At 44.9% G+C, this 26,292-nt stretch overlaps 3 protein-coding genes across 4 annotated transcripts; 1 reads left to right on the top strand and 2 right to left on the bottom strand.

Annotated features, from left to right (window-relative positions):
• The first annotated feature begins 861 nt into the window (after positions 1 to 861).
• On the top strand, positions 862 to 5,202 carry LOC103643652 (uncharacterized protein PFB0765w). Of its 2 annotated transcripts, XM_008666818.4 has the most exons (3): positions 862 to 2,637; positions 3,677 to 3,846; positions 4,126 to 5,202. In XM_008666818.4, the coding sequence occupies exons 1-3, from the start codon at positions 1,089 to 1,091 to the stop codon at positions 4,837 to 4,839; spliced, it is 2,433 nt and encodes an 810-aa protein (XP_008665040.1). In that variant the 5' UTR covers positions 862 to 1,088; the 3' UTR covers positions 4,840 to 5,202. The 2 variants fall into 2 exon arrangements, with proteins under 2 accessions (XP_008665040.1, XP_020402391.1); XM_020546802.3 differs by lacking the exon at positions 3,677 to 3,846 and having other exon boundaries at positions 4,126 to 5,113.
• A 537-nt stretch (positions 5,203 to 5,739) lies between these two features.
• LOC110008575 (uncharacterized) lies at positions 5,740 to 9,424 on the bottom strand. The gene is made up of 3 exons (NM_001350091.1): positions 7,863 to 9,424; positions 6,880 to 7,055; positions 5,740 to 6,635 (listed from the first exon to the last, which is right to left on the bottom strand). The coding sequence occupies exons 1-3, from the start codon at positions 9,094 to 9,096 to the stop codon at positions 6,069 to 6,071; spliced, it is 1,977 nt and encodes a 658-aa protein (NP_001337020.1). The 5' UTR covers positions 9,097 to 9,424; the 3' UTR covers positions 5,740 to 6,068.
• A 79-nt stretch (positions 9,425 to 9,503) lies between these two features.
• LOC100275579 (uncharacterized) lies at positions 9,504 to 15,171 on the bottom strand. Its single transcript, NM_001349681.1, has 8 exons — positions 14,769 to 15,171; positions 12,916 to 13,054; positions 12,658 to 12,831; positions 12,348 to 12,562; positions 11,499 to 11,763; positions 10,956 to 11,135; positions 10,673 to 10,884; positions 9,504 to 9,947 (listed from the first exon to the last, which is right to left on the bottom strand). Exons 1-8 carry the CDS (start codon positions 15,033 to 15,035, stop codon positions 9,621 to 9,623), a joined length of 1,779 nt encoding a protein of 592 aa, NP_001336610.1. The 5' UTR covers positions 15,036 to 15,171; the 3' UTR covers positions 9,504 to 9,620.
• Between the last annotated feature and the right edge of the window lie 11,121 nt (positions 15,172 to 26,292).

Consider the following 26,292-nt stretch of genomic DNA (forward strand, 5'->3'; position numbering starts at 1 on the left):
CCCTTGCAATTGCAACCAAGTGTGCCCTCAATCCTTATTCGATCTAAATAGATTGAGATTAAAATAAGTCATTAGAAATTTCAATCTCATCGGACCTTTGCCCTTTAGCCGGGCCTAGCCTGTCCAGACGCACCGCTGGGTACGTTCGCAACTTTGTCCGGAACCCAAGGGAAACCGCGTTAGAGATGGCAATGGATAAATACCTATTGGGTATTACTATCCCATACACATACACACGATGAAAAATAGTCCAACTCATATCCACTGGTTGATATGGATTTATCCTCGGGTCATCCGTAGCTACAAAGATTTAACATTTACATTATACAAATGTCAATTATATTCATCTAATTACCATTACAAAATTTATAGCATCAATCAATCTATTCAAGAACATCATAGATAATTGGATACAATAGCAACACTAGGATATTACCACATAACATATTACACGTTTCCATTACATGGTCATCAAATAGTTGTTAAGACTTTTATGACATTATCATCCTAAAGGTTGTTAAATAGTAAAAAAAGATGGATGACTAAAGTCTAAATTCACATTTTTTGGCTAAGTTTATATCGGGTATTATACATATGGTTAACGGGTATAAATAAGTGTGGAACGTTCTAATACTCATTTATTCATGGCAACGACTGTTGTGCAAGCAGTCTTTCCGTGCAAGCGTGCAAGCAAACCATCTGATCCGTTAGATCGTGATCCAACCGTAGGTTATATTTAACACTTAAACCCTTCCACCACCAGCTTAATAATCTGTATAAAAAACTCTATAACAAACCATGGTTGTATCTGTAGTTGGATCGTAATCTAACGGATCAGATGGTTTGCTTGCACGCTTGCACAGAAGGACTGCTTGCACAGCAGTCGTTGTCTTTATTCATTGAGCCAAGGTTTTTGTCCAATTAAAAATCTATAAACATTTTATTCATATACATATCTATTAAATACCTAGCAAGGCTCTAAACGCCGCCGACTCGCCGTCCAACTAGCGATGGGAACCACCACCATGCAAATATGCAATTCGCCGCCGCTCTAACAAAAACCCCAACCCGCTACACCCTCCCGGCCGATGGCTCAGTCCACCCCTGATCCCCCGGCTTTAGTGGCGATGACGTTGGCGGAGCTAGAGGCAGCCATCGCCGCCCTGCCCGGCAAGTGGGGTGCCCTGCGGGAGGCGTTCGATCGCCTCGCCGCCTGCTCACCCTCGCCGCTCCCCTTCGCCTGGGAGGACCTCGACGGCTACATCTCCTCGCTCCAGTCGTCAGTCGCGCTGCGGTTTCGCCAGGTCCGCGCACTCGAGGCCGCCGGCGCTGTACCTGCTGCTGCCGCGTCGTTGGTAACTCGCGGAGATGGAAAGGGAGAAAACCAGGAGTTGGAGGAGGATGATGAATTAGATGAGGATGTCGCGGTGGAAGTGGAGGAGAAGGTCGCGGTGGAAGTGGAGGAGGAGGCCGATGAGGAGATACAGGAAGCCGACAGCGATAAGATTTGCAATGATGAAAAGGATGGGAAGGAGGCGAGAGAGGTGGAAGTGGAGAAGGAGGTGGCGGAGTTGGAGAAGGCCGATGAGGATATGCAGGAAGCCAACAGCGACAAGTTTTGCAATGATGAAAAGGACGGGAACGAGACAAGAGAGGTGGAAGTGGAGGACGAGGTGGCAGAACTGGAGAAGAAGGCCGATTTGGAGATGCAAGAAGTTGACTACGATAAAATTTGCAATGATGAAAAGGACGAGAAGGGGGGCAAAGAAGAGGTGGTGGAGGAAGAGGGAGTTGAGGAGGCATCCAACATCAAGATTGGCAATGAGATTAAGTATGAGAAGGAGTCAAGGGAGGAGGAGCAGGCCAGTAAGGTGAATGAGCAAGATCCTGACAAGGAGATGCAGGTGGTTGATAAGGACAAGCTGAATACCAAAGGTGCTTTTAAGGCTTCTCAGGACAAGGAGAAGGATCAGGATACCAACATGGATGAGACAGTGACCAAGATGGCGTCTTCAGTGCAGCACAAGGAGGGGGAGGAGGCTTGCGACAGGAAGCAGAAGGAAGCACAGAAACAGGACCTTCATGAGAAGGTGGAAGGTACCAAAAATGCTAAGGACCAGGGTAATCGAGCTCTTCCACGCAGATCTGATGATTGCACTGTAGCATGTGCATACATGGATGCCAAGAGGTTGGTCAAGCTCGTATGCACCAACACTGACCTCAAATCAGAGCTTCATGCTGCATTTCGCTGTGCTCCAGATGCTGCAGCAGTCGCTCTCCACGTAGTTGAGTTATTCCTACACAACAAGACATTTGTTAGGACCAACAAGGTCTGGGCAAACTGTGTTGAGCTAGTTCAAATGGTACCTGTATTTGTTACCAAGCCTTCTGCAGACACGACTGAGCAGGCCAAGCGGATGGCTAAGGATTGGAAGGAGATGATTGACAGTCCAGAGAGTTGCTATGTTCTTGGCAGCCTAGCCTCGTGGGGCCTCCTTTACTTTCTTATCTCCTATAACATTGTAACTGAGTTTGACATGAAGGAGATCTTCCGTCTCTTTGGTAACATCCCTTTCAAACAGAAGAAGAAATCTGCCATGCTCTTAAAAGGTCTTGGGCTCAGCAATAGAATCCCAGGTACAACCACATCTTTTGGCATTATTAACTATAATATGTTCTGCACTTTGCTCAACCCGTGCTGGGAAAACATAATATGTTGGATCTTTAATATATCTAATTACTTAAATTCAGAGTCGTCTTATGGTTTAAGCATTTTATTCTTTACACTTACAGCCTTGTACTACACAGCCAGTGTTACAAATTTCGGACGAGATTCACTGAAACTCAGTGATTTTTCTCGTTTTCGGTGGTATCCGAGATTGAAATTTCGGTCCGAAAAATCATGTATTCCAGTTCTAAATTCAAAAAAAAAATGCAAGAGTCAAACTTTGGTCAAAAAACGAAATTTCGGTCCGTACAAACGAAATTGTAAACCTTGTACACAGCTCACAGATGATTATGGCAAAAGCACTAATCCTGTTATCTATGGTATTTAAAAATTTGCACACTTGTTCCTCACTTCATGTGAGCAGTAGCAATCAATGCAAGTGGGTAGCTTAAAATGCACAGATGACTAATTAAATAGTCCTAGTTTTCATTATGAAACTATGAATAATCTGACGCATGAGAGTCAACATTATATCACTTTCCCGTTTTCATGTGCTATTCCCATGTGAACTTATCTTTGATGCCTGACTGCTGCCTTTATGGACCTATTCATTGATACATACATGCTGCCAATTGTGCCAGCCTGCCATGGTGCCGCCTCGTGATCTAAATCACATGCAAGAATTTTTCCGAAATCTGGGTAAAATGACATTTTTGTACATTTCATGGACTGAGACTTCACGTGACATAAATCCAAGCAGTATAGTTTGTAATATGATATTGTTGGATATATTTGATTGGTTTGGGTATACTATAGCCTCCTCACTCCTCAGTGAATATATCGCTATGCAGTTGACCTGTTGATGGTTTAGTTCACTGCTGTTTTGCATATTTGCATGCTGTGTCATCATAATGACTGTTCTGAACCATCATTTCCTCTCTGACTCCACCTCATCTGCAGTGTAAGGTCTGCTTGTTACTGTTTTTCCTTCTTTCATCTTTTTTGTAGAGTTAATGGACTATTTGATCGGAAACGGACAACAAATGGATGTTTTATGTTTGGCACGTGTTCTTAACATGGTGGACAAGTATCCTCCACTTTCTCTTCTGAAGGGATATGTCGAAAAGGCAAAACAAACTGCTATGGAAATATCTCAAAAGAATATGACACGCCAATTGGTATGTGCTAGAAATTGATTTTAGTGGCAGAATATATTTTTAAAATTTATTTACACACGACTGTGTGGTTGTTTCACCCAGTTTCATAAGAAAATTTGAGGAAATTTCATGTCTGGTGCTTGAGCTATTTGGAGTGATATATTTCCTTTATGAAGTTTCATTTTGAAACATGTAATATTCTTATGGGGACAAATATGTATATATATATATATATATATATATATTTTTATAATTCATCTCAATCTGCTTCATCTATGCTCTGCATCTTCCTGTGTGCAGAGGGTAGTTATAATAAAGGAGCTTGATGATCTAAGAAGGGCTCATTTTTTGGTTAAGAAGGAAATCACGAACACCAACCTCTGCACCAGTATCAGGGAAGAAATCAACATTTTGTTAGGTGAGCTTGAAAAAAAGAAGCGGGGTTTAGCAAATCCCTTGACAGCCTCAACTTCAAATTCACAGCAGCGACAAACAAAGATTAACAAGAAGCGCAAGGTAATGCAGAAGCAGGAGCATCACAAAGGACAAGAAGACCGGATGCAAGGGCAACTGAGTGGGCTGGCAGAGAAGCCCGAGAAGAAACAAAGGAAGCCCCAACAGGAGCAGCAACAGGAACAAGAAAATAAGCCGGAAGAGAAGAAACAGAAACAAGAAGATGGGCCAGAAGAGAAGAAACCGAAACACGAATATAAGCCAGAAGAGAAGAAACGGAAACAAGAAGATAAGTCAGAAGAGAAGCAGCAACAGAAAAAGCAGAAACATCATAAATGGCTGAGGCAACGCACTCCCATGCTACCTGCACAGGGTTACCCTGCAATGTGGAACGCAGCAATGAGGAGCGACTTGGAGCCTCCACCATATGCCGCGACGCATGGAGTCCATCATGGTTACCACCACCCTGTCCAGCCAGGCTGGCCTGGGGTTCATTGCGCATCGCCGTTCATAGGACCCTCTACACCCTGGTACCCTCCTCCTCAGTTCTATCCCAGGTAGCAGTACCTGCTGTGTTGAGGGGTGTTGCTCCATCGCCCAGTATAACATGGATTACGCGCAGGAGTTCAGTTAGGACTTTGGAGAAATAGAGTGGTATGTTTTCTTCAGTGATCTGAGAGACTGGAGTTGTTTTTCTTCTAGCCTGACAGACTGGCATGTATATATATATTTTTCTGCGAGACAATCTTCTTAGATAAGTTCAGGGATCTGAGAGGTCCTGTTATATGCAGTAATCACTCCGTTCAGATTTTAATCTATTCTGTCTTTTTTTCTATTCTTCTGTGAGTCGGTCATCTTAGAGAACCTTAGCGATCTGAGAGACAGCTCCTGTTATATGCAGTAATCACTCCGTTCAGATTTTAATTATTCTGTCTTTTTTTCCTGTTCTTCTGTGGGTCGGTCATCTTAGAGAACTTCGTGATCTGAGAGAGACAGCTCCTGTTATATACAGTACTCCGTTCAAATTTCAATTTATTCTGTCTTTTTCCCCCTAGATACATAATTTTTACTACGGGCAGTTCTTTCGCAACATGGTGTATGGCCAGTTTTTTCTTTTTCTGGATACACAATTTATTCTGACATATAGTTTTGTGTTCATTTGTTTTATGTGTTGACAGTTCTTTTGCAACATGGTGTATGTACAGTTGCCAGTCACTTGCATCGATTCGTTGAAGAACTTTATACGGGTAGCCTTATAGTCTGGTCTCTGGTCACGTTCACGTATGACGTATTCAGCCAAGTGCCGCGATGCTTACGATCTGAAACATATGCACTGTATGTAACAGGAATCGGTGTATTTTCAATCACATGATGAACATGCATGAATCCTTTTGTTTGGTACCGGAGGGAAAAAGCGTCACAAGATGGACATGCATGAATCCTTTTGTTTCACAACGAATGCAGGAAGCGTGTGCTTTACTATTCAATTCTATGCCACAAAGATCAGTCATGCTTCTTCAGGTATTGTGGCGGTCACTGCAAGAATCTCACATGAGTAACTACTAGGCATATCCAGCATATAAAGTCGATTGTTAACAGAGCCACCGAGGGTAGCTAAACTGTGCATATCATATACACAAGTGACTGCAGGGACTTAAAAACTTCTTTACGGAAAGCTAAGCGAAACCAATCAGCACCGAACAGCTTTCTCTTCTATTCTGGACCATCAATTTACTAATAGAACACCGAGCACTTACTCTGGCAACACTGGCATGTGATGCCGAGAGCGATCATCCCATGGACCAATAATATGGAGGTATGGTAGTGGCACAGGCTGCGAATCGACCTCCTGAAAATGGCTGCCCGTGCTGGTTGCCAACTCCTGGCCTGACATATGGAGGTAGCCTTGGACGTTTACTCTGCTGCTGCAGATTCTGCCTGCGCTGTTTCCTCTTGCGATTCTTGTTTTGCCTTCTCCTTTTCCGGTTCTGCCACATTTCCCGCTTCTGCGTCTCTTGTTGATCTTGGATGTGCTGATGCTGCGTCTCTTGTGCCTTCCGCTGCTGGTGGTGCTGTTTCTCTTCTGTTTCTTGCTGCAGCTCATGTGCCTTTCGCTGCTGCGTCTCCTGTTCCACCGGTGGCCGCTGCCGATACTCCTCCTGAAACTTCTGCTGCTGGTGCGAACTTGAAATGGAGGCAGGAACACCTGCCAGACTTTGCTGCTTGTTTGCGTACTTGTGTAACAGCTGGGTAATTTCTGCCTTGATGCTACTACGCTGAACAGAATCCATATCGTACCCATCGATTGCACTCCATAAAAATATTAGAGCATCAACCTTCTTTGCCATCGCTTGCTTCTGCTCAACAGATGATTCAAAGGCGTTAAAACAGTTGAAAGCATCACATGTACGCAAACATTATAAGAAAAAAAGGCCAATATCTGACCCAGACACGGCCCAAATCTAGATTAGTTCCTCAACTGCACTGCTTTAAGATTTGTGGGGAAAAAAAACTTGCTTAAGAAAAGCACGCTGTATTTTGGTTTTCCAAATCCAGGACGTCTCAAAGCTAAAAAAAACTTATACAAGAAACAGAACATACCCGAGACTCTGGTGTATAGCTCTCCTTGCTTAGTATGTCTTCAGCATCCTTCTTGGCATTCTCAATATAATCATTCATGATGGCAAGTGGAGTATACTTGCCAGTCAAACCGAAAGTACGTGCCAGTCTTATAGCATCGATTGGCTGCCCATTTTCGATGAAATGGTCGACTGAATCTGCAGAAGGATGAGCCAAAACATTAGCAACACAGCTGGTAAACCAATGGGGACAGTGATGTCCTTCCAGTTCCACAAGCTACGAGCGTAATCAGAAAATCTGATAGTGAGGTCTGACAGTGTAAAGCTACAAATAGTTCAGAAGATGATTCCATAACACGAAATAACTGCAAACATAACAATGGAGGAAAAATCAGCAGCTCATCGTATTTTTGTCAGACAGATATGAAATCGTACAGCATTCATGTAGAAGGCAGATTCAGCTTCCAACCACCAAAGTAGTAGACTGGCATAAATGGTCTAGGTGATGCCATGTCTGAACAATATGACACGTATCTAGCAATAAATAATCCCAGTTACTTAAGTGATTAAAATGTCGATTCGACGGCTGCGACAATGAATGTGAATTTGTCACTATAAAGGAAAGGAAGTGCATAGTACTAACAAGAAAAGGAATAGATCAAAATATCCTGCAATTTGCTTCTCAGTGCCACTGCAATCCAGTAAAGAGTAGAGAGATTGGCACCACACTAAAGTTTAAGCTGTTGTATATCCTAATATATTGATCCCAAGTAAACTACGTACAACATACAGATGAACGAACGTTCATCTACGCGCACTGTGTCGTAGAATAGATTATGCAATAAGCACAAGATATGAAACAAGTAAATTTATGGGGCATGTTTGGGAGGAGAATGGAGAGGATTGGAGAAGCTAAAATTCCCTTCCTATTCAATTTTAAATAGCAAGAAAATTTAAGCCCCCAATTTCCCTTGCTAAGAGCAAGTCGAGGAACACAGTATGTACCAGTCATCTTTCCGATGAGGCCAAGCCGCTTGCAGAGCTCAACGCAGTTGTCCTTCACCTCAGACGCGATATCACCGAAGAGACGGATGATCTCATCAGCATCGAACTCCGGGGCAATGTCGTAGGAAGCAATGAAGGTGAGAAGGCCCCATCCGGCCATCCCGCCCGTGTCCCCGCCACCCGCAGGGCCCGCAACCACCATCTCCTTCCAGCGCCCCGCCAGGCGCTTTGCATGCGCCAGCGCGTCCGGCGACGGCGCGGGGAGGCGGGGCGCGCATTCGACCAGCGCGACGCAGTTTGCGCACCACCACTTGCTCGCGTCGCGCTCCGCTGAGGCCATGTCCAAAACGCCGCCGACGGCACGGACAAGGAGAGCGTGGGGGTCCGGGGCGCCGAGCAGCGCCGGGAGGAACGCGCGGGGGGAGCTCCTGCCGCTGACGCGCAGCGAGTCCACCAGCGCGGAGGGGTCCATGTTCGCGCACGCCGCGGCGACGGCTTTCGCCAGAGCCGACGACGTCTCTCCCCCGCCTGCGGCGTGCGGATGCTGCTGCCGCCACTCCCCTTCCTCCGCCTCGTCCTCGCGGCCTTCTCTGTCTGCGTTCCCCTTGACGGCCTCCTCCTCCTCCTCCACTACCATCTCGATGCCATCATTGCGTTGGTGGGGAGACGCCACGATTGTCCCCATGTCATCCTCCTTCTCGTCGTCTAGCTGCTCTGGAACCGCCTCCGCCCCGAGAATGTTGCCCGCTTCGTCGGCTTCTCGGTCGGGACGCGCAACTGACGCCTCCCGGACCTCCCCTTCCTCCTCCCCGCGTTCCTGGTGCGACGACGCGCTCCTGCCTTCCTCCGCATTGCTACCTTGTCCCTCCTCCGACGCGCCGCGCCCGACGCGGCGTTCCTGGTCCTGCTCCTCCTTGACCGTGTGCTGGAACTGGAAGTGGTGAGCAGCGGTGGCTGGACCCCCAGCGATGGCTATGACGTCGGCGTGGGTGGAGCCGAGGTGGCGGAAGATGGCGGCGAGGTGCGCGTCGACGTCCTCCCAGCGGAAGGGGACAGGGACCGGGGCGCAGGAGACGAGGCGGTCGAATGCCTCCCGGAGGCGGCGCTTCTTCTCCGTGACCGCGGCGACGGCCGCCTGGAGCTCGTCCTGCGTCGCCATCGCCGCTTGGGTGGGAAGTGCTCGCGGCGGGAGTGAGTCGGGCGTTGGTTGCGGCGCTGGAGGGCTTGGCTGCATTTCAGTTCGCGTGACTTGAAGTTGAAGGACGGCAGCGCCTATATACAAAAATACAAAAGAGCCTTTTCACTGCAACTACATGCGAAGGGCATGGGTATAAAATTTCTGTCGTGTTTGTTTTTCTTTTGATTTTTGTCCCAACGACGACGACTACCAAAGATTTGGCCTTGAACATATCAGGTATTCATCAATCATCATTCATACATGACATCTGATATATTGATTTAAATGATACCACAGCTAGATTTTAAGTAGAGAAATTTTGGTACGCTGACGTTTTGGTAGCAACTCTGGATAACGCGTCATCATGGTAAATGAATGCGACCGATAGCGCATCAAGATCAATGAATGCAACTTATGCAAAAGCAGGTAAAAGTAGGTACTGGAACAGGTAAAACGCAAGCCTTCTCATAGTATAATCTTTTCATTAAACAAGCAAACTGAGCACAAAACCTTGGTGGGTCAATTTTGCAACCCCCGCTGAGCCTAGCCATCACCTCATACACGACGAAGGGGCCAAAATTTCACGAATCGTCGACGCCAGTCATCGGCTCATTATCCTCCTTGGCTTCATCCCCAGCGTCTTCGTCTTCACCATCCGCGGCGTCCTCCATCTGGTAATCCACCTTGAAATCGTAGTCCGCGTCCATGTCGTTCAGCACACTGAACCTGTTCGCCTTGCGCCGTTTCTTCTCTGCTTTCCTCTTGCGAGGGTCGAGTATGCCCTCGGCGGTGTACAACTTGTCGTTCTGCGTGCTGGCGGTGGCTGGCTTGCTTCCTTGTGGGTCGTTCGCGTCAGACATTTGCTCCTCCCGGTTTTCCTGAGCGGGTTCACTTGGTTTGCTGCCATCCTGGTTTCAGTGCAAAACAAGAGTCAAAATGACAAGGCCGAGCACAAGATTCCTAGTGCAGCAAAGCATGTTGGGCAGAAATTCTTGCATATGGATTATGTGCGAGATAATCCGCTAATTGCTCCTGTTGTTTTGCTGCAGCCAGCTGTAGCAAGCAGTGGCTATAGTACAAGTAGGTGTCCTAGCTGTACTTGTAGTTGGTGAACCTCTCACCGATCCTAGCTAGAGTCGTATATACACTACTATGCAATAGAACCAGATGAACTCGGTGTGTGCTCTGTACTAACTTCCCTTCCACCTCTAGCCCAATTCAGTGTGTGTGTGTGTTTAAGTGAGGTGCTGCTCACCTCTGTAGGCTCGCCGGATTCCGACATTGTGTAGTTCAAACATAACCTATGGATGATTTCTACAGGTGTTTTCACCAGAGAGCAAGCACTACCTTTTTATCATGACGCCAGTTTCATTATGCTGTTTATAAGGATCATAGACAGATGATCTTAAAAAAAACTGTTGGTCAATAGATTTGAAATGAAACCTCCTAACATAAGCGTATAGTGCTGAGCCCGGACCAGCGACCATGCAAAACAATATCACAAAGAACGCATCTGGCCATTACAAGGAACCAAACAGGGAACTAACTGGTAGCAAGATGGCACGAAATCTACAGTGGTTGCCACATTAAATAAATTTAATCCACAGAAAGCCACTAGCGTTGAGATTATTACCTCTAGCATCTCTTCGTCAATTGCCGGTGGAGCATTAGGAGGAATCTCAATATGATGGAACTCCTCAATGGACTTCAAACCACCAATATATGAAGACTCAGCTTTGTAAATTTCATCAATATTAAATTCTTTCCCATCTTCTGATATAATCACTACATCTGAGTCCTCCACAGCATCTCTTTTAGGTGGCAGTGTAAAATATGGTATTTTACCTAAAAATGATAGGATCAGGTCACTAGTGACAAGAATTCAAGAAGTTCATTACAAAAATTATCAGACATACCTTCATTCCAGTCATGAAGCACAATTCTCGCAGCAGCTTCAACATCCACCACACCACCCTTTTTCAATTTCCCCCGTACAGTTGATACTTTCTGAAGGAAATCATCAACTGAACTGAAGCTTGGAACCTTATACATAGACAGCAACTTCTCATGTGGGCAAATACCAAGGATCTCCTTAACTAAAAACATCAAAAACAGAGAAAGCATAGAACATGTCAAGTATTGCACTTCTGGTCACATTATACACTAGCTTATCATCAAATGGCTAGTATCTAAAGAATAAAACTATAAGAAGGCTATAACTAGGGCAGACCCAGTGCCAGAGGCTCCCGCATCAGCAGCGTTAGCGTCTAGGAAAAGAATAAAATGAACCAAGCCTTCGCCCTAGAAATGTGGAGAGACCGTTTCGAACCCGTGACCTAGTGACTCAGTGAGAGTGTGAGACAGCTCTCACCACTGCACCAGGTCTGCCCTTCTAAGAAGATGAACTAGAATAAATAACAGAGCTAACAGAAATGACACAAACATGCAAACTAGCTTACCAGGAGTGACTGGATCTTCCATTTTCTCAACTCTTTTGCAGTTTCGAAGAGCTACAGACACACCGCTGTTGGAAGATTTGAGCATAACAACACCAGGACAATCCAACAACTTTACCTTCTTGTCTAATTGAACTTCTTGCATTGATCTAGTAACCCCTGGAGTGGAACCGACATTAACCACTCGGGACCTCTTCAGGCTGTTGATCAGACTGCTCTTGCCAACATTAGGGAGTCCAACAATACCCACCGTAATTGCCAGTTTGAGCTGCAAGCCACAATAACAAAAGTCAACAAAGGAAGAACAAAAAAACTAGAAGAGAAGTAAAAAAGGGAATACTGAGGCATAAGAAGGTATAAACTGAAGACAGAAAACAGGGCTACATGTAAAACTGTCATGATAAGGTACAGCACACAAGTAAAACAACTATTTGAATGAAGTCATTAGGTTCTGATATAAAGTGTGAGAAGCTGCTCTCCATTCAAAATCAAAAGGATTATATTGATCATGAAGTCATTAGGTTCTGAGGTTCTGATATAAAGTGTGAGAAGCTGCTCTCCATTCAAAATCAAAAGGATTCTATTGATCATGTTGAATAAAAGGTAATATGCACATAAGCAAGGGAAAGGACGTGAAGGTTCAAATATTATAATATAGCCAAATAATGAAGCACACAGGATTATGTAGAACCAACTTGAGAGACAGATGAGAGATTACCAAAGCTTCAAATATTATAATATAGTCAAATAATGAAGCACACAGGATTATGTAGAACCAACTTGAGAGACAGATGAGAGATTACCAAAGCTATATATGCATAAATATTATATGAAAACAATAGAATCATTTACCTCGTGGCTTCTGGAATAATTCTTGAGCAATCTAATTAGATTCTCAGCACCAAGGCAATCACTACTTTGTGGGATGATGTTTGTTTTATCTAGTTTTGAAGATTTCCATCCCAGCTTGGTCCGCTGCTCTTGGGTATTACACTTAAACGCAACTGTTGGCATTTCTTCTCTCAGATATGTAAGCCACTTCTCTACCGCCTCCTTAGGAACAAGATCTAGAATTCAAGAATCAGAAGTTGAGATGTAGTCATGTAGGATGGCATAAACACCATAGGGAAAACTTAAAACATAACAAAATACTGCATAATACCTATCTTGTTGAGAAGTAGTACAATCCGTTTACTTGGATCAGCCTTCCTAACCATCTTTTCCATGTCAATGCAACGGGTGCCCAGCGGATCTCTTGCATCAAGAACCTCAAGAATCACATCAGAAGCTTCGATTACTTTAACAAGCTCCTTGTAGAAAGATCTCTCAGAATGATCTGGGACACATTTAGCATCTTAGTCAATAATGTAACTGCATGCAGTAGGGCAACTAAACCACAAGTGAGAGATGAGAAACTTACCATTGCTCTTTGCCACTGTTAAAGGAGCTTTATCCTTTGCTGCATCCTTTGCTGCAAACTCACTGCCCTGCGCGGAAGCTGCAGATGCCAAATTAGCAATTTCCTCATCCTCGAGCAATCCTAGCTTCCTCTTCCGAGCCTGAAAAAGGTCTCATTGTTTAACCATCACAATAAATATGATATAGTTGTATCTATAAAACTAGACAAACATTAAATAGATCTTAAGGAACATGTCCTTCATCTGCCTAACCTAACAAAGGGTGACAATATTCAATCACTGCTTGGTCAAGTCTGTGAAAGTTCATGATCCTGACAGAGTGAGCCTAAAATGTGAAGTGTAAAGACCCAAGTAAAGGACAGGGCTTCCAGCTTGTCTGAGATCAATTACCATAATTTCACAAGACAACACAATTATAGATACAGCAATACCTGTTCTAAGTTCTAACAAGCTTTAGGTTGTAATAAGGGACAATAAAGGTTGGGGCAAAAACTATCATGGCAGATACTAACGGTAGCAGGCCATCAGCCAAACGTAACTACTAACTAGGCTTGCAAATGGTTTGGGCCATGCCACCAAGCCACTGGCCTGGTACACGCCGCTAACCCACTGAAGCCTGCAAGCTAACCCACTTAGATGGAGTAGGTTGTTATGGGTGACCCGCATAGTCCAGCGGCGCCAGCATCTCCCAGTCCGCCGCCACCCTCACGCACCAAATCCACCTCTGAGCAGAGTTTGCAACTCTAGTGTCAGCTTCCCATTTCTGCCGCTGCCGCCTTCTCTCCTCCCACTCCCAGCCCCGGCTCTTCCACCTTTGGCCTCATTCTCTCCGTTGAGTTGTGAGCCTCCCTGAGACAAAGTTGCCGAAGAACTCCTCCGCTGCTTTCCCAATCCACCAGCAAGCTCAATCATGTCCAAGCAAGTGGCGATTAGTCCTCAATTATTAGCAATCAGTAACAGTTTGAGCAAATCAAAAGAAACTTGAAGCTAGAGGTAATCACTAAGAATGCAGATCTTGTCAACTCAATTGATTAGACTGAGTGCACATGTGCCTGCTTATGATTTAGTTATGTGTTACTTTATATTTAATAACTACACCATTAGAGGAGTTAAATAAGCAAGATTAGGCACATGTCTTACTCCATTGGCAGACACTGAAGAAAGAGCCTGTTTTCCGTCTCATCATCCCCATTGCTACATCCAAATCAAATCCATTTAACTATTAGCATTGTAGCATGGACTACTCCATTCGAGAGAACCCGTCACGGACTCTGCTCTACATGGCTGACCAGGCTCAATCCAAATAAATGTATGTTCTGCTTCAATTAGCTTATAATTAGCAACCCCTCTTCTGTTTAACTTTCAGTTAGAGCAAGGCTTTCATGACAAATAAACCACTTCTTCCTTCACTGCATGGCTTTCTCTGACCATGACTAGATTGTGTCAAGGATGATCAACATTGACCAATTTATTAGAGTGAGAGGGTGTTAGTTTGTTCAACAATAGCCTATAGCATAACTTTTTCCCAATACGCACCAAACCTGGAACTTGTGCTGAACGTGGAATGTGTTTATCGACTACTGAAAAACAACAAGTTCATTTACCATAACTTTGAACTCTGAGCATAACACTGCACGCCGCCCCATTTGCATTCCTAATGGTTACTATGTACACTACCAATATAGGGAATCATCTAAGAAAGTTAATCTCACAATGGAACTGACGGGGCATGGAGGTGAATTAGGCTTGCGGAATGAAGATTGATTCGGCTGTAAGACTGAAATACTATTTGCTCCGGACACAAACTAACAGCAGGGATAGCACCAACGATAACAGACGGCCAGACATGACATACCCTCTCCTTGCGCGCCTCCTTCTTGAGCTCGAGCTCCTGGAGCGCCTGCGCGCGTCGGGCCTCGAGCGCCTTGAGCTCCTGCTCCTTGAAGGGCCACTCGTTGGGGATCCCGGGGTCCTTCTCGACCTTCTTCCGCTGGCCGGCCTTGCCCTCCTTCTTGGCCTCCTTGCGCTTCTTGCGGTGGTGCTCCTTCACCTTGCGCAGCACCTTGTGCTTCTGCCGCAGCGTGACGCGCTTGCTCTTGCTCTTCTTGCTTCTCTTCACCATCTCGCCGACGCCTGTCGAGGCGGAGGAAGTAGCTTGCGGTCCTGAGGTGGAGAGTCGGTCGGTACTCCAGAGGGAGGATGGCTTGGCGGCGTCGAGGACACAGAGGGAGTTAGGGTTTTAGAAGGGCGTCGATACTGGATAGGCCTGAAAAGGGCTCCGCTGCTAAATGAGCCCATGTAGCGAAGCGGGCCGACCCCAAACAGAACGCCGCCAGTCAACCAGTCGAAGAGCCGCGATACGGCGGCTCCGCAAGTAGGGGCAACGACTGTTATGCAACCAGTCCTTCTGTGCAAGTGTGCAAATAAAACATTTGATTCATTATATTACGATCCAACCGCAGATATTATCATAGTTTGTTAAATTTTTTTATAAAGATTATTGAGCTGGTAGTGCAAGGGTTTAAGTGTTAAATGTGACCTACGGTTGGATCACGATCTAATGAATCAAATGGTTTGCTTGCACGCTTACACAGAAGGACTGCTTGCATAGCAGTCATTGTCTGGCAGTTAGACCCGTGGGTTTCGTACCCGATGGATATGGATATGGGTAGAAAAAATCACCTGTCGGTCCTGTCGGGTCGGATACCCGAAATACATCGGATAGGATACAGATATAATATTTTACCCGCGGTTATCCGGTGAATACCCGAAATATCAATATATCTTCTTAAATGTGTTATATTTACTAAAATTTAAAGCCCATGAAAAGACGGAGCCAAAAAATCATAACTCACACCCCGCCACACTATCCCTAATTCCATTCATCTCTCATGTCCTCTCGAGTACCAGCTCTGGCCGCCATCGGGCACAAGTAGACAAGCTCAAGTGAGCAACCTCGTCATACCACCGCACCCCGCCCATGATTCGACATTGTGCGAGTGCGCAACCACGTTGGCCAACCCAGCCGAGGATCTATATGCGCCGCCCCACGCCCCAGCCCGCCCAAGCTTCCTCCGACTCCGGCGTCTCGCGCTCAATCTCCGGTTACCCGTGACCCTGACTGCGCCCTCTGATGATCCTTCCAGCTTCCCTTTGTGTCCCTTTTTCTCCAAGTATCCTCCGGTTAGTCAAATATTGTCTAGTTATTTAGATGAAAACTAAATTATTTTAACATTTATTATAACAATAATTAAATGTTATTTAGTCTAAAAACATATCCATCGGATACCCTATACTCGATGGATACCTGGTGGGTACGGATACGGGTACAGTTCCTCGTCCAATTGGCTTGGTGGGTATGGATATTTGTAGAAGACTCGGGTACAACATCGGGTCGGGTATTACTATACCCGAACATAATTCGATCCACTGCCATCCCTATCCGCAAGCGTGGAAGTGGATGTGGACGGCGACGAGGGGAGGGGCGCCACGGCCACAGCCCACAGTCGCAGGCCACAGCTAGGCGGACTCGGAAGGCGGTCTCGGTCCAGCGGCACTAAGGCTTATGCGTTCATACTGTATCTATATTATATTCATGTTCTTTATATAGCTATAAAAGATTCTCTCCTCTATCGTTCGGTAGGCTGGCAGTTCGAACTGCTACATCTACAATTCATAGAGATAAAATAATGTAGAAACCACAGTCGTGACTAGATTAAAGCCACAACAAGCCGCAGCGAATAAGTCATATATCTCTTTTTCTTCGGTAGTGGCTTCTACATCTCGTCATCTATATATAAATACTCATATTAGACATGTTTTAGTTTTAGTTTTTATATATATGTATTGATCATATTATCAGACATATTATACATATTTTAGTTTTACTAAATCTGTTGTTTAAAATACTAAAATGGATAGAAATAATCTAAAAGTCTCCTCTAAATTTAGAGAATCATGTAGAGGATATTGCTGGGTGCGTAGAGAATTAGGTTAGAGGATGTTTTAGAGCGTCGGTTGGAGAGAGTCTCACAAACGCTCCCAGCGGAAGCTCGTGAGAAGCCCAACGTTTGGAATATGGCTTCTGCATTTTTTCATCTACAAATATACAGTTAGAGCAACTATAATAACACTTTACCAGAAGGCTAAATACTAAATTGTAGAAGAGAGATGGGGAGAGAGGAGAAACAGGAAAACCATGGGCAATAGAAAATCAAGGAGTGAAATACAAAATAGACCCTTAAACTTTTTTTCACATTCTTATTTAGTCTGCCCTCAAAATGATTGCCTAGTTTCTTCGGTTTCTAAGTAATTCGATTGAAGTCTGAATTCATGTCTGTGTTTTGACCTAAAGTAAACTTAAAATGAACCTGTTGAAGAACTAATTTGATCGATTGCTTCTAGAATTCATGAACCCGAATAAAATGTGGTGGAAATAGAAATATACATTGCATTTTACTTAAGATCGAACAGATCATCTAGGTGGGTCCCTTGATGCTTTTAAGCATACCAATAAGTCATACTCATTCAAAGTTAGGACCGGAACTACCCTAAGTAGAGGTGGAGAGTGGCTATGGGCAGGAGATACAAAGCAACCTCCCATCCCTTGGATGCACAAGGGAGTGAGGCTTTATTCGTTTATCGAGGAATGCATCTGGAATCATTCTAGCTAATCAAAACTTATATAAATTACTAGGTATATGTATGTGCGTTGCTACAAAATCAATATGATAACATACATTGATATACAAAAACATTAATTGTTATTCTATACTTTTTTAGCGTCACTAAAAGTGGATGTTTACATATTTTGAAAGATATAGTAAGGTGATCGTGCATTGGTAGCATTTGAATTTCTTTGTGACCACGACACGAGCAATGTCTACGGGTTTCTACGATTTTTTCTTGCCTAAGAGTATGTTGGTAGCTTTCGCTTAGTACTATGTATAGAAGGGAGAAGTTGTATGAGATGAAAACCTCATGTACAATTTTGGAAGGAGATTTTCGAATAGAATAACCCCTAGTAAAAGAGTGAAAGCAAAGACCATGTCATGTGCGGTTCTTGGCAGACAGACAAGAAGCGAACGCCAATGCGTCACTGGGATATGAAATTCCGAATCTAGTGCATTCCTCGAACCTATACTTGTAGCATGTACAAGTGCACGGTGACAAGTTTTTTGTCAGACGCCACTATGGTGGTCGGACTCGTCGTGAGGCTTCAGCTAGCTGCCAACCTCGGACCCTAGGTGCATCTCCTTGACAGTGATCAACATCGGCGTAAAAATGTCTGGTGCAGGAGAGAGTCGCCCTGCCAGCCACGGAACTGTCGATCTATCATTGCTGGACATGAAGAATGTTGAATGTCACGAAAATTCCCTTTAGTTGCTTTGGATGCAAGGAAGGGCAAAGATGATGTTTATGCGTTTATCCGTTTCTTCTGCCTTACCTGCTGATTTGACAATAATCACATGCGGTAAGATTGCTACCAATCCAAGCATATGTGCACTATATGACCCCTGCTACTATGACTCACATTTCAAACATGCTATTTGAGTAGTCTTCAGTTGGCAATGGCATCAGAATCTTTGAAATTCCTAGGCCCAACTTTGGATTATGTCACAAACACTTCTAATTATCATCAGAAGAATCTTAAGAGCTCCAGTCAGATGAAATTCATCATGTGTTAACTTAGGAAGTATGATGCCAAATAAATCTGGATACTAAGATTCTTACTTTAGGCTAAGCGCAAGTGGGCCATCTGATTCCAATAGTGTTAGCAAATACATTCCCTACCATGTAACATGTTGAAAACTTAGCTGCTTCTAAACCATAAGTTCTCATACATGACAGCAACGACAAATCGATCAGTTTCATGGAAGTCTCAATCAGATCCTTGTTGAACAAAACTTGACTGAAAGTTGAACTTTGTAACCACATATCCATGTTTCATAGGTTCTACGCCTGCACTGCTAGCTACAACATAGAGAAGTCAGTGAAATCATAGTTTTTATTTATAGGATAGTCTTACATAAAATCACAAGATCACATGAATTCAATATAGTTTTTTTATAAGGTAGCCTATGAATTCATCAACTCAACCTTTTCTTTTGTACAACAACACTAATAAATGGCATCAAAGTGACACATTTTCTAGACCTCGTACATCCAGTGCAATAACTTAGCTCCTTCCTTTCGTTCCTTCATCTAGAGATTGATTGACATCCACATCTGGTCTCTTCACTTCATCTGGAAAGTGGCATGTATATTTGTCCATACCACATCTAAGACAGAAGTCTCAATAAGCTGGTGCTATAGAAAAAAGTAGAACGATGAAATGTCTTGAAAATGTTCTGGTTTCTAAAAGTTATTATGCATCTGTTCTAGTTCAGAATTGAGCATATCTAAATAGTGAAATGGAGATCCCAATGCAAATAGTCAAAGTTTTACCTTCGATGGAGTAGGTCGAGCATGGGTACCCGCGGGAGGCCCTGACAACGGTGTGGGCAGATACCATGCCTCGACGCTACCAAGGAGCCCAAGAACCCGCCACCGTGACCAATAAGAGCAAGAATCCCCAGGGAGACCAATAACACAAAAGGAGACATATTCACGTTCGGTTTCTTTTCTTACTATGTTCAGTGTTAGTTGCCTTGATAACTCATTCCATTGCATTACATGCTACAGCCAGCAGCTACTGCACGGTGTGGAGATGAGAGAGGGGCATGCTTTCCGTGGCCGACATTGGCAGCCCGTCGATGAACACCTCGGTGCCATTTGTCGTTCGACGATCTGCGCATAGCCACACATCACACAAAACCCGGGGTCACTGGCATAAAATTCTCTCCACAATCCATAAAAAACAAAACAGCGTCTCTCGATAAACACTAACCTTGATCATCGTACCCATCCCCAGCGATGGCGCATTCTTTTTTTCTTGAAACATAATAGACTAACATTTAAACAACAAACCATACTTGCTATTTGCAATAGCCAAAAGGGAAATAGACAATATGCTTATGACACAAAGCTGGACTTTTAATTCAATGAGGATATATATAGTGATTTGTGCAAACAAAAATCATGGCCGTGTGAACGGAACATAAAACAAACAATTAAATAGAATGCAATGTGAATTAGAATTCCTATAGAGTATGAGCTGAAGTTGCTTGTCAGTGATACATGATTCATTCAAGTAATGGTAAAGCATAAAAAATTTATAGACCTCATACAATCCACGTTTCACAGGAACCCCAACTGCTCTTTCTTAACCTTATAAAGATATGGAGAAACATCACTTTCAACCAAGGATCCTCTCTCCACCAATACGCAAGATGCTCTTTGAGAGCACCTAGAGGGGGTGAATAGGTGATCCTGCGAAATTCAACACTAAACTAGTTGGGTGCCCGTGCGTTGCAACAGTATATAATATATTCAACAAAATGTTAGTGCACAATGATTACGTAAAAACGAATACCACATATATTATCGATATAATCTAACGATTTTTTTAGAAACAACCAATACAAAACTAAACTAATACAAATCAAATTATACTACAATACGAATATAAAAAAACAACTCTAAGAAGTGAGTATAATACCTGTGTGTTGTGACAACATAAATCATATAGTAAGGTGTCTCCGAGATGTAAGTTTGTGGTACTGGTGGCACTTATCTGGTATGTCGTTCAATGCATGCAGGTAATCATGCATCTTTTGTTCAGGGCAGTGTTATGGGTGCAAGCAAGATGGACATTTTTTGTGCTATCCAGACAGAACAAATCTTAAGACTGGTTTGGTGGACAGGAAAATAGATGGGATCCATAGAGAGAAAATCACTTGCTATTTAAATTTTCATGTCCACCAAACCAGCCCAGAGTCCTAGAATTCCCTAGGCCCACCAAGTGCAGCAGCGGCACACGCTGACCCCAGCAATCAACAAGAGCGATAGATGTGTCATATATAGTGCTTCCACCTCCTGCCGCTTCCATATACAGGACATCTGCCTCTGAAGGAGGTGGTGCGTAGCTCACACCACCAGGTGCATACTCCAGTAGCCCCTTGCTGGTAAAAAAATTCAGCTTTCATTTCCAATCATTATTGATATATGTTCTTAGAATGCAACTTAGCAAGCTCAAAAGCTTTTGCATGAACCTATAAATCCATGGTTATCAAAAGCAAAGTGGACGCTTTGAATAGTTTCTCCAAGTAATAATGCCAAGGAAAAACTAACAATCATACAAATTTAAAGTTGTAACGATTGGAAATGAAAGCTGATTTTTTTTAAGAACTGTCAGATCTCAGCTAGGCCACACGCCACCAGTACCACAAACTATTGAATCTAATGACCAAATCTCGGCTGGGCCACATGCGCACCACGTGCAGCGTGAGCACCTCCGCGAAGTAGGTGGCCACGCGGTGCATCGGCGTGGGCCCCGCGGGGGAGGCCATCTCGCCCAGCCGCGTGAGGTAGTAGTTGGCGGTGTCATGGTTGCAGGTTGCGACGGAGTCGGCGCAGGTGGTGAGTGCGACGACGAGTTCCATGGCCTGCACCGGCGCCGGGGTGTTGTTCTGCGCGTGGAGCTGATTCGGCCACGGGACAGCCGACGAGCCACCGTTCGTGCCGCCTGACGAGGCTGGCGAGTTGGACGGTGACTTGCTGAACTCCTCTTTCTTAGCCACAGCCACCGACTGGCCCGCGGCGGCGACGGACATGCCGTGGGGGAAGGCTGCGGCGCTCGGCACCAAGAAGGCATTCTATTCCTCGGCTTCGGCTCCGTCGCCGGACCCGACCGCTTGCACTATCCCTGCAATGGATCGATGGAACCATACCTTATCCCCGTCCCCGCCCATCCTCGTCCGCTTGGCGCGAATGATGGGGCCGCTGTACTCCTCGCATGCGTCCTCCTCATGGCCCGCTTAACCGCCCTGCTCCTCTCCCACGCAGCGCCATAGTCGGTGGGCTCTGGCTTGGTGCCCCAGGAAAAGGCCTGCCTGATCTAGATCTGATGCGCCATGAGAGAGCAGGGAAGCGGACACGATTCGCGGGCGGAGAGGATTGCGCCAGGAGAGAGCAGGGAAGCGGACGCGGTTCACGGATGAAAAGAATTGCACCAGGAGGAAGCGGACGCGATTCGCGGATGGAGAGAGCAGGGAATGGGCGTAGAAGCGGACGTAGTTTCTCGTGGCTGGGATTGCGGAGACTCCGTATACGCGCTTTGTGGGGGAGGGCGAGAGCGAAGCCGTGGTGAAGTCGGTGGACGCCCTCGGTATCAACATATAGAGTAGTAGAGATTATTATTATTATTATTATTATTTTTATATAATTATAATTATGATATAATAATATAATTATAATTAGGGATTATCACGTGTTAAGGATGAGAGAGGAAATACTTGCGTACAGTGTCTTCCTAGGCCCAAGGAGGTGAAATGGCGGTTATGACGCTCTACCTTCCGTATCCGTACACAGCATGCGTGAGCTGTCCCCTATCCTATACGTAGGCTCTAGTCCTTGAATACTGAGAATTCCATAATGCCCGGTGCCTATGCGCGGGCGTGGGAGGGAGGCAGAGGCGGGGACATGGCGGGGGCGTTGGGTGTGGACGCTGACGGTAAAGGCTTAATAGAGTAGTATAGATAGCCAACACTTGGTTATGAAATGTTAGTGCAATTAAAACCAAGTTGCTAAGGTGTGAACTTTAGAAGAAAACCAATCAAAAGGAAGATGGACACAAGACATAGTGATTTATCCCGTGGTTCGGCCAATGCCTACTCCACGTTGTGGTGACCTCCTTCGGTCAAGGATTGCACTCAATCCCTCTCAAGTGATCCAATGGTCAACTTTGAGTACCACGGTTATCTTCTTCAGTAGTCTTTTCCCGTTTGCGAGGAATCTCCACAAGTTGGAGCCTCTCGCCCTTACAATAATGATCACACAAGAAGAACAGAAGCAAGGGAGGGAAAGCAACACACGCAAGACTCAATCTGCAGCACACACACGCACACAAGCCAAGACTTGAGCTCAAAACACGGCGCAGGGAGTTTGCAACTCAAACGGAGCTCAAATCACTAGCACAACAATCCAAATGTGTGGAGGCGGATCTAGGAGTCTTAAGATGCTTAGAGGATGCCTGGTATTGTGCTCCATGCGCCTAGGGGTCCCTTTTATAGCCCCAAGGCAGCTAGGAGCCGTTGGAGATCAACTTGGAAGGCAAATCTTGCCTTCTGTCGGGTGGTGCACCGGACAGTCTGGTGCACCACCGGACTTGAACAGTACATGTTCGGTGCTCGATTTCCTTCCTAATCGGACGCAGACGACCGTTGGGCCTTGGGTCCAGACAGTCCGGTGTGCCCAACCGACCGTTGGCGCGGGCCACGCGTCGCCCGCTGATTGCGTAGCAGACCGTTGGTCGCGAGCGATGTTGGCTCACCGGACAGTCCGTTGATTTTTAGCCGCAGCACCTTTTTCCTTTCCTGAGAGTGGCTAGTTCGCCGCTGGTCCAACCTGGGCACCGGACACTGTCCGGTGCACCACCGGAAAGTCCGGTGCGCCACAGGCTGGTGTTGGTTTGGCTGAACCGAGCCATTCTTTCTCCATGTCTTTTCCTCTTTCCTTGGCTATGTCTCTAGCACTTAGATGAACATGTTAGCACCTTAAAACAATTTACTAAGTCTAGAAACATACCTTGTTCCATGATTTGCATCTTGGCACTTATAAACTTAAAACAATGTGTTGGGCATCTAATCACCAAAACAATTATAGAAATGGCCCAAGAGCACATTTCCCTTTCAATCTCCCCCTTTTTGGTGATTTATGCCAACACATTACAAAGCAACTAACAATTGCAAATTGAAGTCCAAATTCTCTTTACTTAGGATTTGGCATATTTGGATCACTTTTGCCACCACTTGGTTTTGTTTTTGCAAATCAAATTCTTTTTCCTATCTCTAAGTGAAACACACTTTTTTGGGCACATAGAGAGATATTCCAAGAGTAAAATTGATCAAGAGCCAAAAACTCCCCCTTTTTCCCATAAACAAAACTCTCCCCCATAGGAGACCAAATTTTACAATTAGAGGATTTTGGACGAAATACAAATTCTACCTCTACTATTTTCAAAATTCACAAGTGGTTGGTTGATCCATTTGCTTTGGCCTTAATTTCTCCCCCTTTGGCATTAAGCACCAAAACAGGATAACTTTTGGCCCCTTTAACCCCATTGCCTCACCAAAAATGTCAAATAAGAGCAAAAAGGCAATGAGAGCATTAGTGTAAACTTGGAATTAAATACACTTGTACCAGAGTGCAGTGGTAGTCTTTTCGTCGTCCAAGTTCATTTTCCCTTTCAATGGTCCTTCGAGACTACTTCAAGTGTACTCAAACAAACAAGTTAGTCGCAAAAAAGTCAAGTTGTAGCTCATCTCCCCCTAAATATGTGCATCATTTGCATACGAACTTGTGAGGTCCAGGGATGACTTGTACAACTTGAGCACCACAAATAAACAATAAATGATGTAAATACTCAAAGTAACATGATCAAAGGCATGAAACACGTGTATGCTATAGATCAATCCAAGTTACGCGAATCTAAGACATTTAGCTCACTACGCAACCTGCAAAAACTTTTCTCATCTAAAGGCTTGGTGAAGATATCGGCTAGCTGGTTCTCGGTGCTAATATGGTAAATATCGATATCTCCCTTTTGCTGGTGGTCTCTCAGGAAGTGATGCCAGATGTCTATGTGCTTAGTGCGGCTGTGTTCAACAGGATTATCCGCCAAGCGGATTGCACTCTCATTGTCACATAGGAGTGGGACTTTGCTCAGATTGTAGCCAAAGTCCCGGATGGTTTGCCTCATCCAAAGCAGTTGCGCGCAACACTGACCTGCGGCAACGTACTCGGCCTCAGCGGTGGATAGGGCAACGAATGTTTGTTTCTTGGAGCTCCAGGACACCAGGGACCTTCCTAGAAAATGGCACGTCCCTGATGTGCTCTTCCTATCAACCTTGCACCCGGCATAGTTGGAGTCTGAGTATCCAATTAAGTCAAAGGTAGACCCCTTTTGATACCAGATCCCGAAGCAAGGCGTAGAAACTAAATACTTAAGAATTCACTTAACGGCCACAAGGTGACATTCCTTAGGGTCAGATTGAAATCTAGCGCACATGCATACACTAAGCATAATGTTCGGTCTACTAGCACAAATATAAAGTAATGAACCTATCATTGACCGTGAAAGTCGCCTAGAGGGGGGGCTGGATAGGCGAAACCTGAAAAATATAGCTCTAGATCCAAACTAGATCCCTTGATTAGTGGTTAGAACAAGATTCACTATTGTCGGAGTATAAAACTAAATCCTTTGCTTGCAACGAGTATTGTTTTCAAAGAGTGCAGAATTTAATTAATAGCAATACTACTAGAAGTGGAGAATAATGCAAGAGTGCTTTAGATAAGAAGAGAAGAAACACAAGTTCTTTCTTGCAAGGAGTTGCTTCTCTAAATGTGAATTTAACTTGAAGCAACACAAAAAAATATTAGCAAAGAGTAGCGCAAGAGAACTTAGAAAGGGAGAGAACAAACAAATCACGAGCAATGAGCACAAAAGACACGGGTGATTTGTTTTACCGAGGTTCGGTTCTCGAGAACCTAATCCCCGTTGAGGAGTCCACTAAGGACGTGTCTTTTTCAACCCTTTCCCTCTCTCCACCGATCACCAAGACCGGCGAGCTCTTCTTCTTCTTTGTCAACAAGAGACCAAAGTCTCTGCAAGGCCAACCACAAAGATAAGGGGCTCTTGCTAGCTTTACAATGAATGGGAGTAAAAACTCAACGCTCAAATGATCAAAAGAGGTAGCACACACTTTCTCTCAATAATTCTCACAAGGCACTATCACTAAACGCACACGAGTAGCTCTTTCTTGCTTGATCTCTCTTTTGTGGCACTTATGAGGCTTTGATGTGTATAGAAGTGTTGCTCTAGTAGATAGGAGTGAATACCCCACTCTTGTGTATAAAATGGATCAATGAATGCTTGTGGATGGGCTGGTTGGGGTGGCTTTTATAGCCCTCAACCACCCATATAGCCGTTGGGGCGTATGTGCCAGAAATTGCACTGGCGGACGGTCCGCGGCTAGGGTCCGGACGGTCCGCGGCTAGGGTCCGGACGGTCCGCGACCCTCCAACGGTCGATTCTGACATCTTCAACAGATACTTCTGACAGATCAATGGCTAGATCAACGACTATCTTCCTCGGTGACACCATGCGGACGGTCCGCCCTTGGTCCCGGACGGTCCGCGCTAGCTCTATAATTCCTTTTGCTCAACTTGTCACCTTCGGCCTTTTCGGTTCTGCGCCGTCCGCGCCTGAGGGCGAACGG

This window comes from Zea mays, chromosome 1 (genome assembly GCF_902167145.1).
Source record: "Zea mays cultivar B73 chromosome 1, Zm-B73-REFERENCE-NAM-5.0, whole genome shotgun sequence".
Classification (NCBI taxonomy): Eukaryota; Viridiplantae; Streptophyta; class Magnoliopsida; order Poales; family Poaceae; genus Zea; species Zea mays.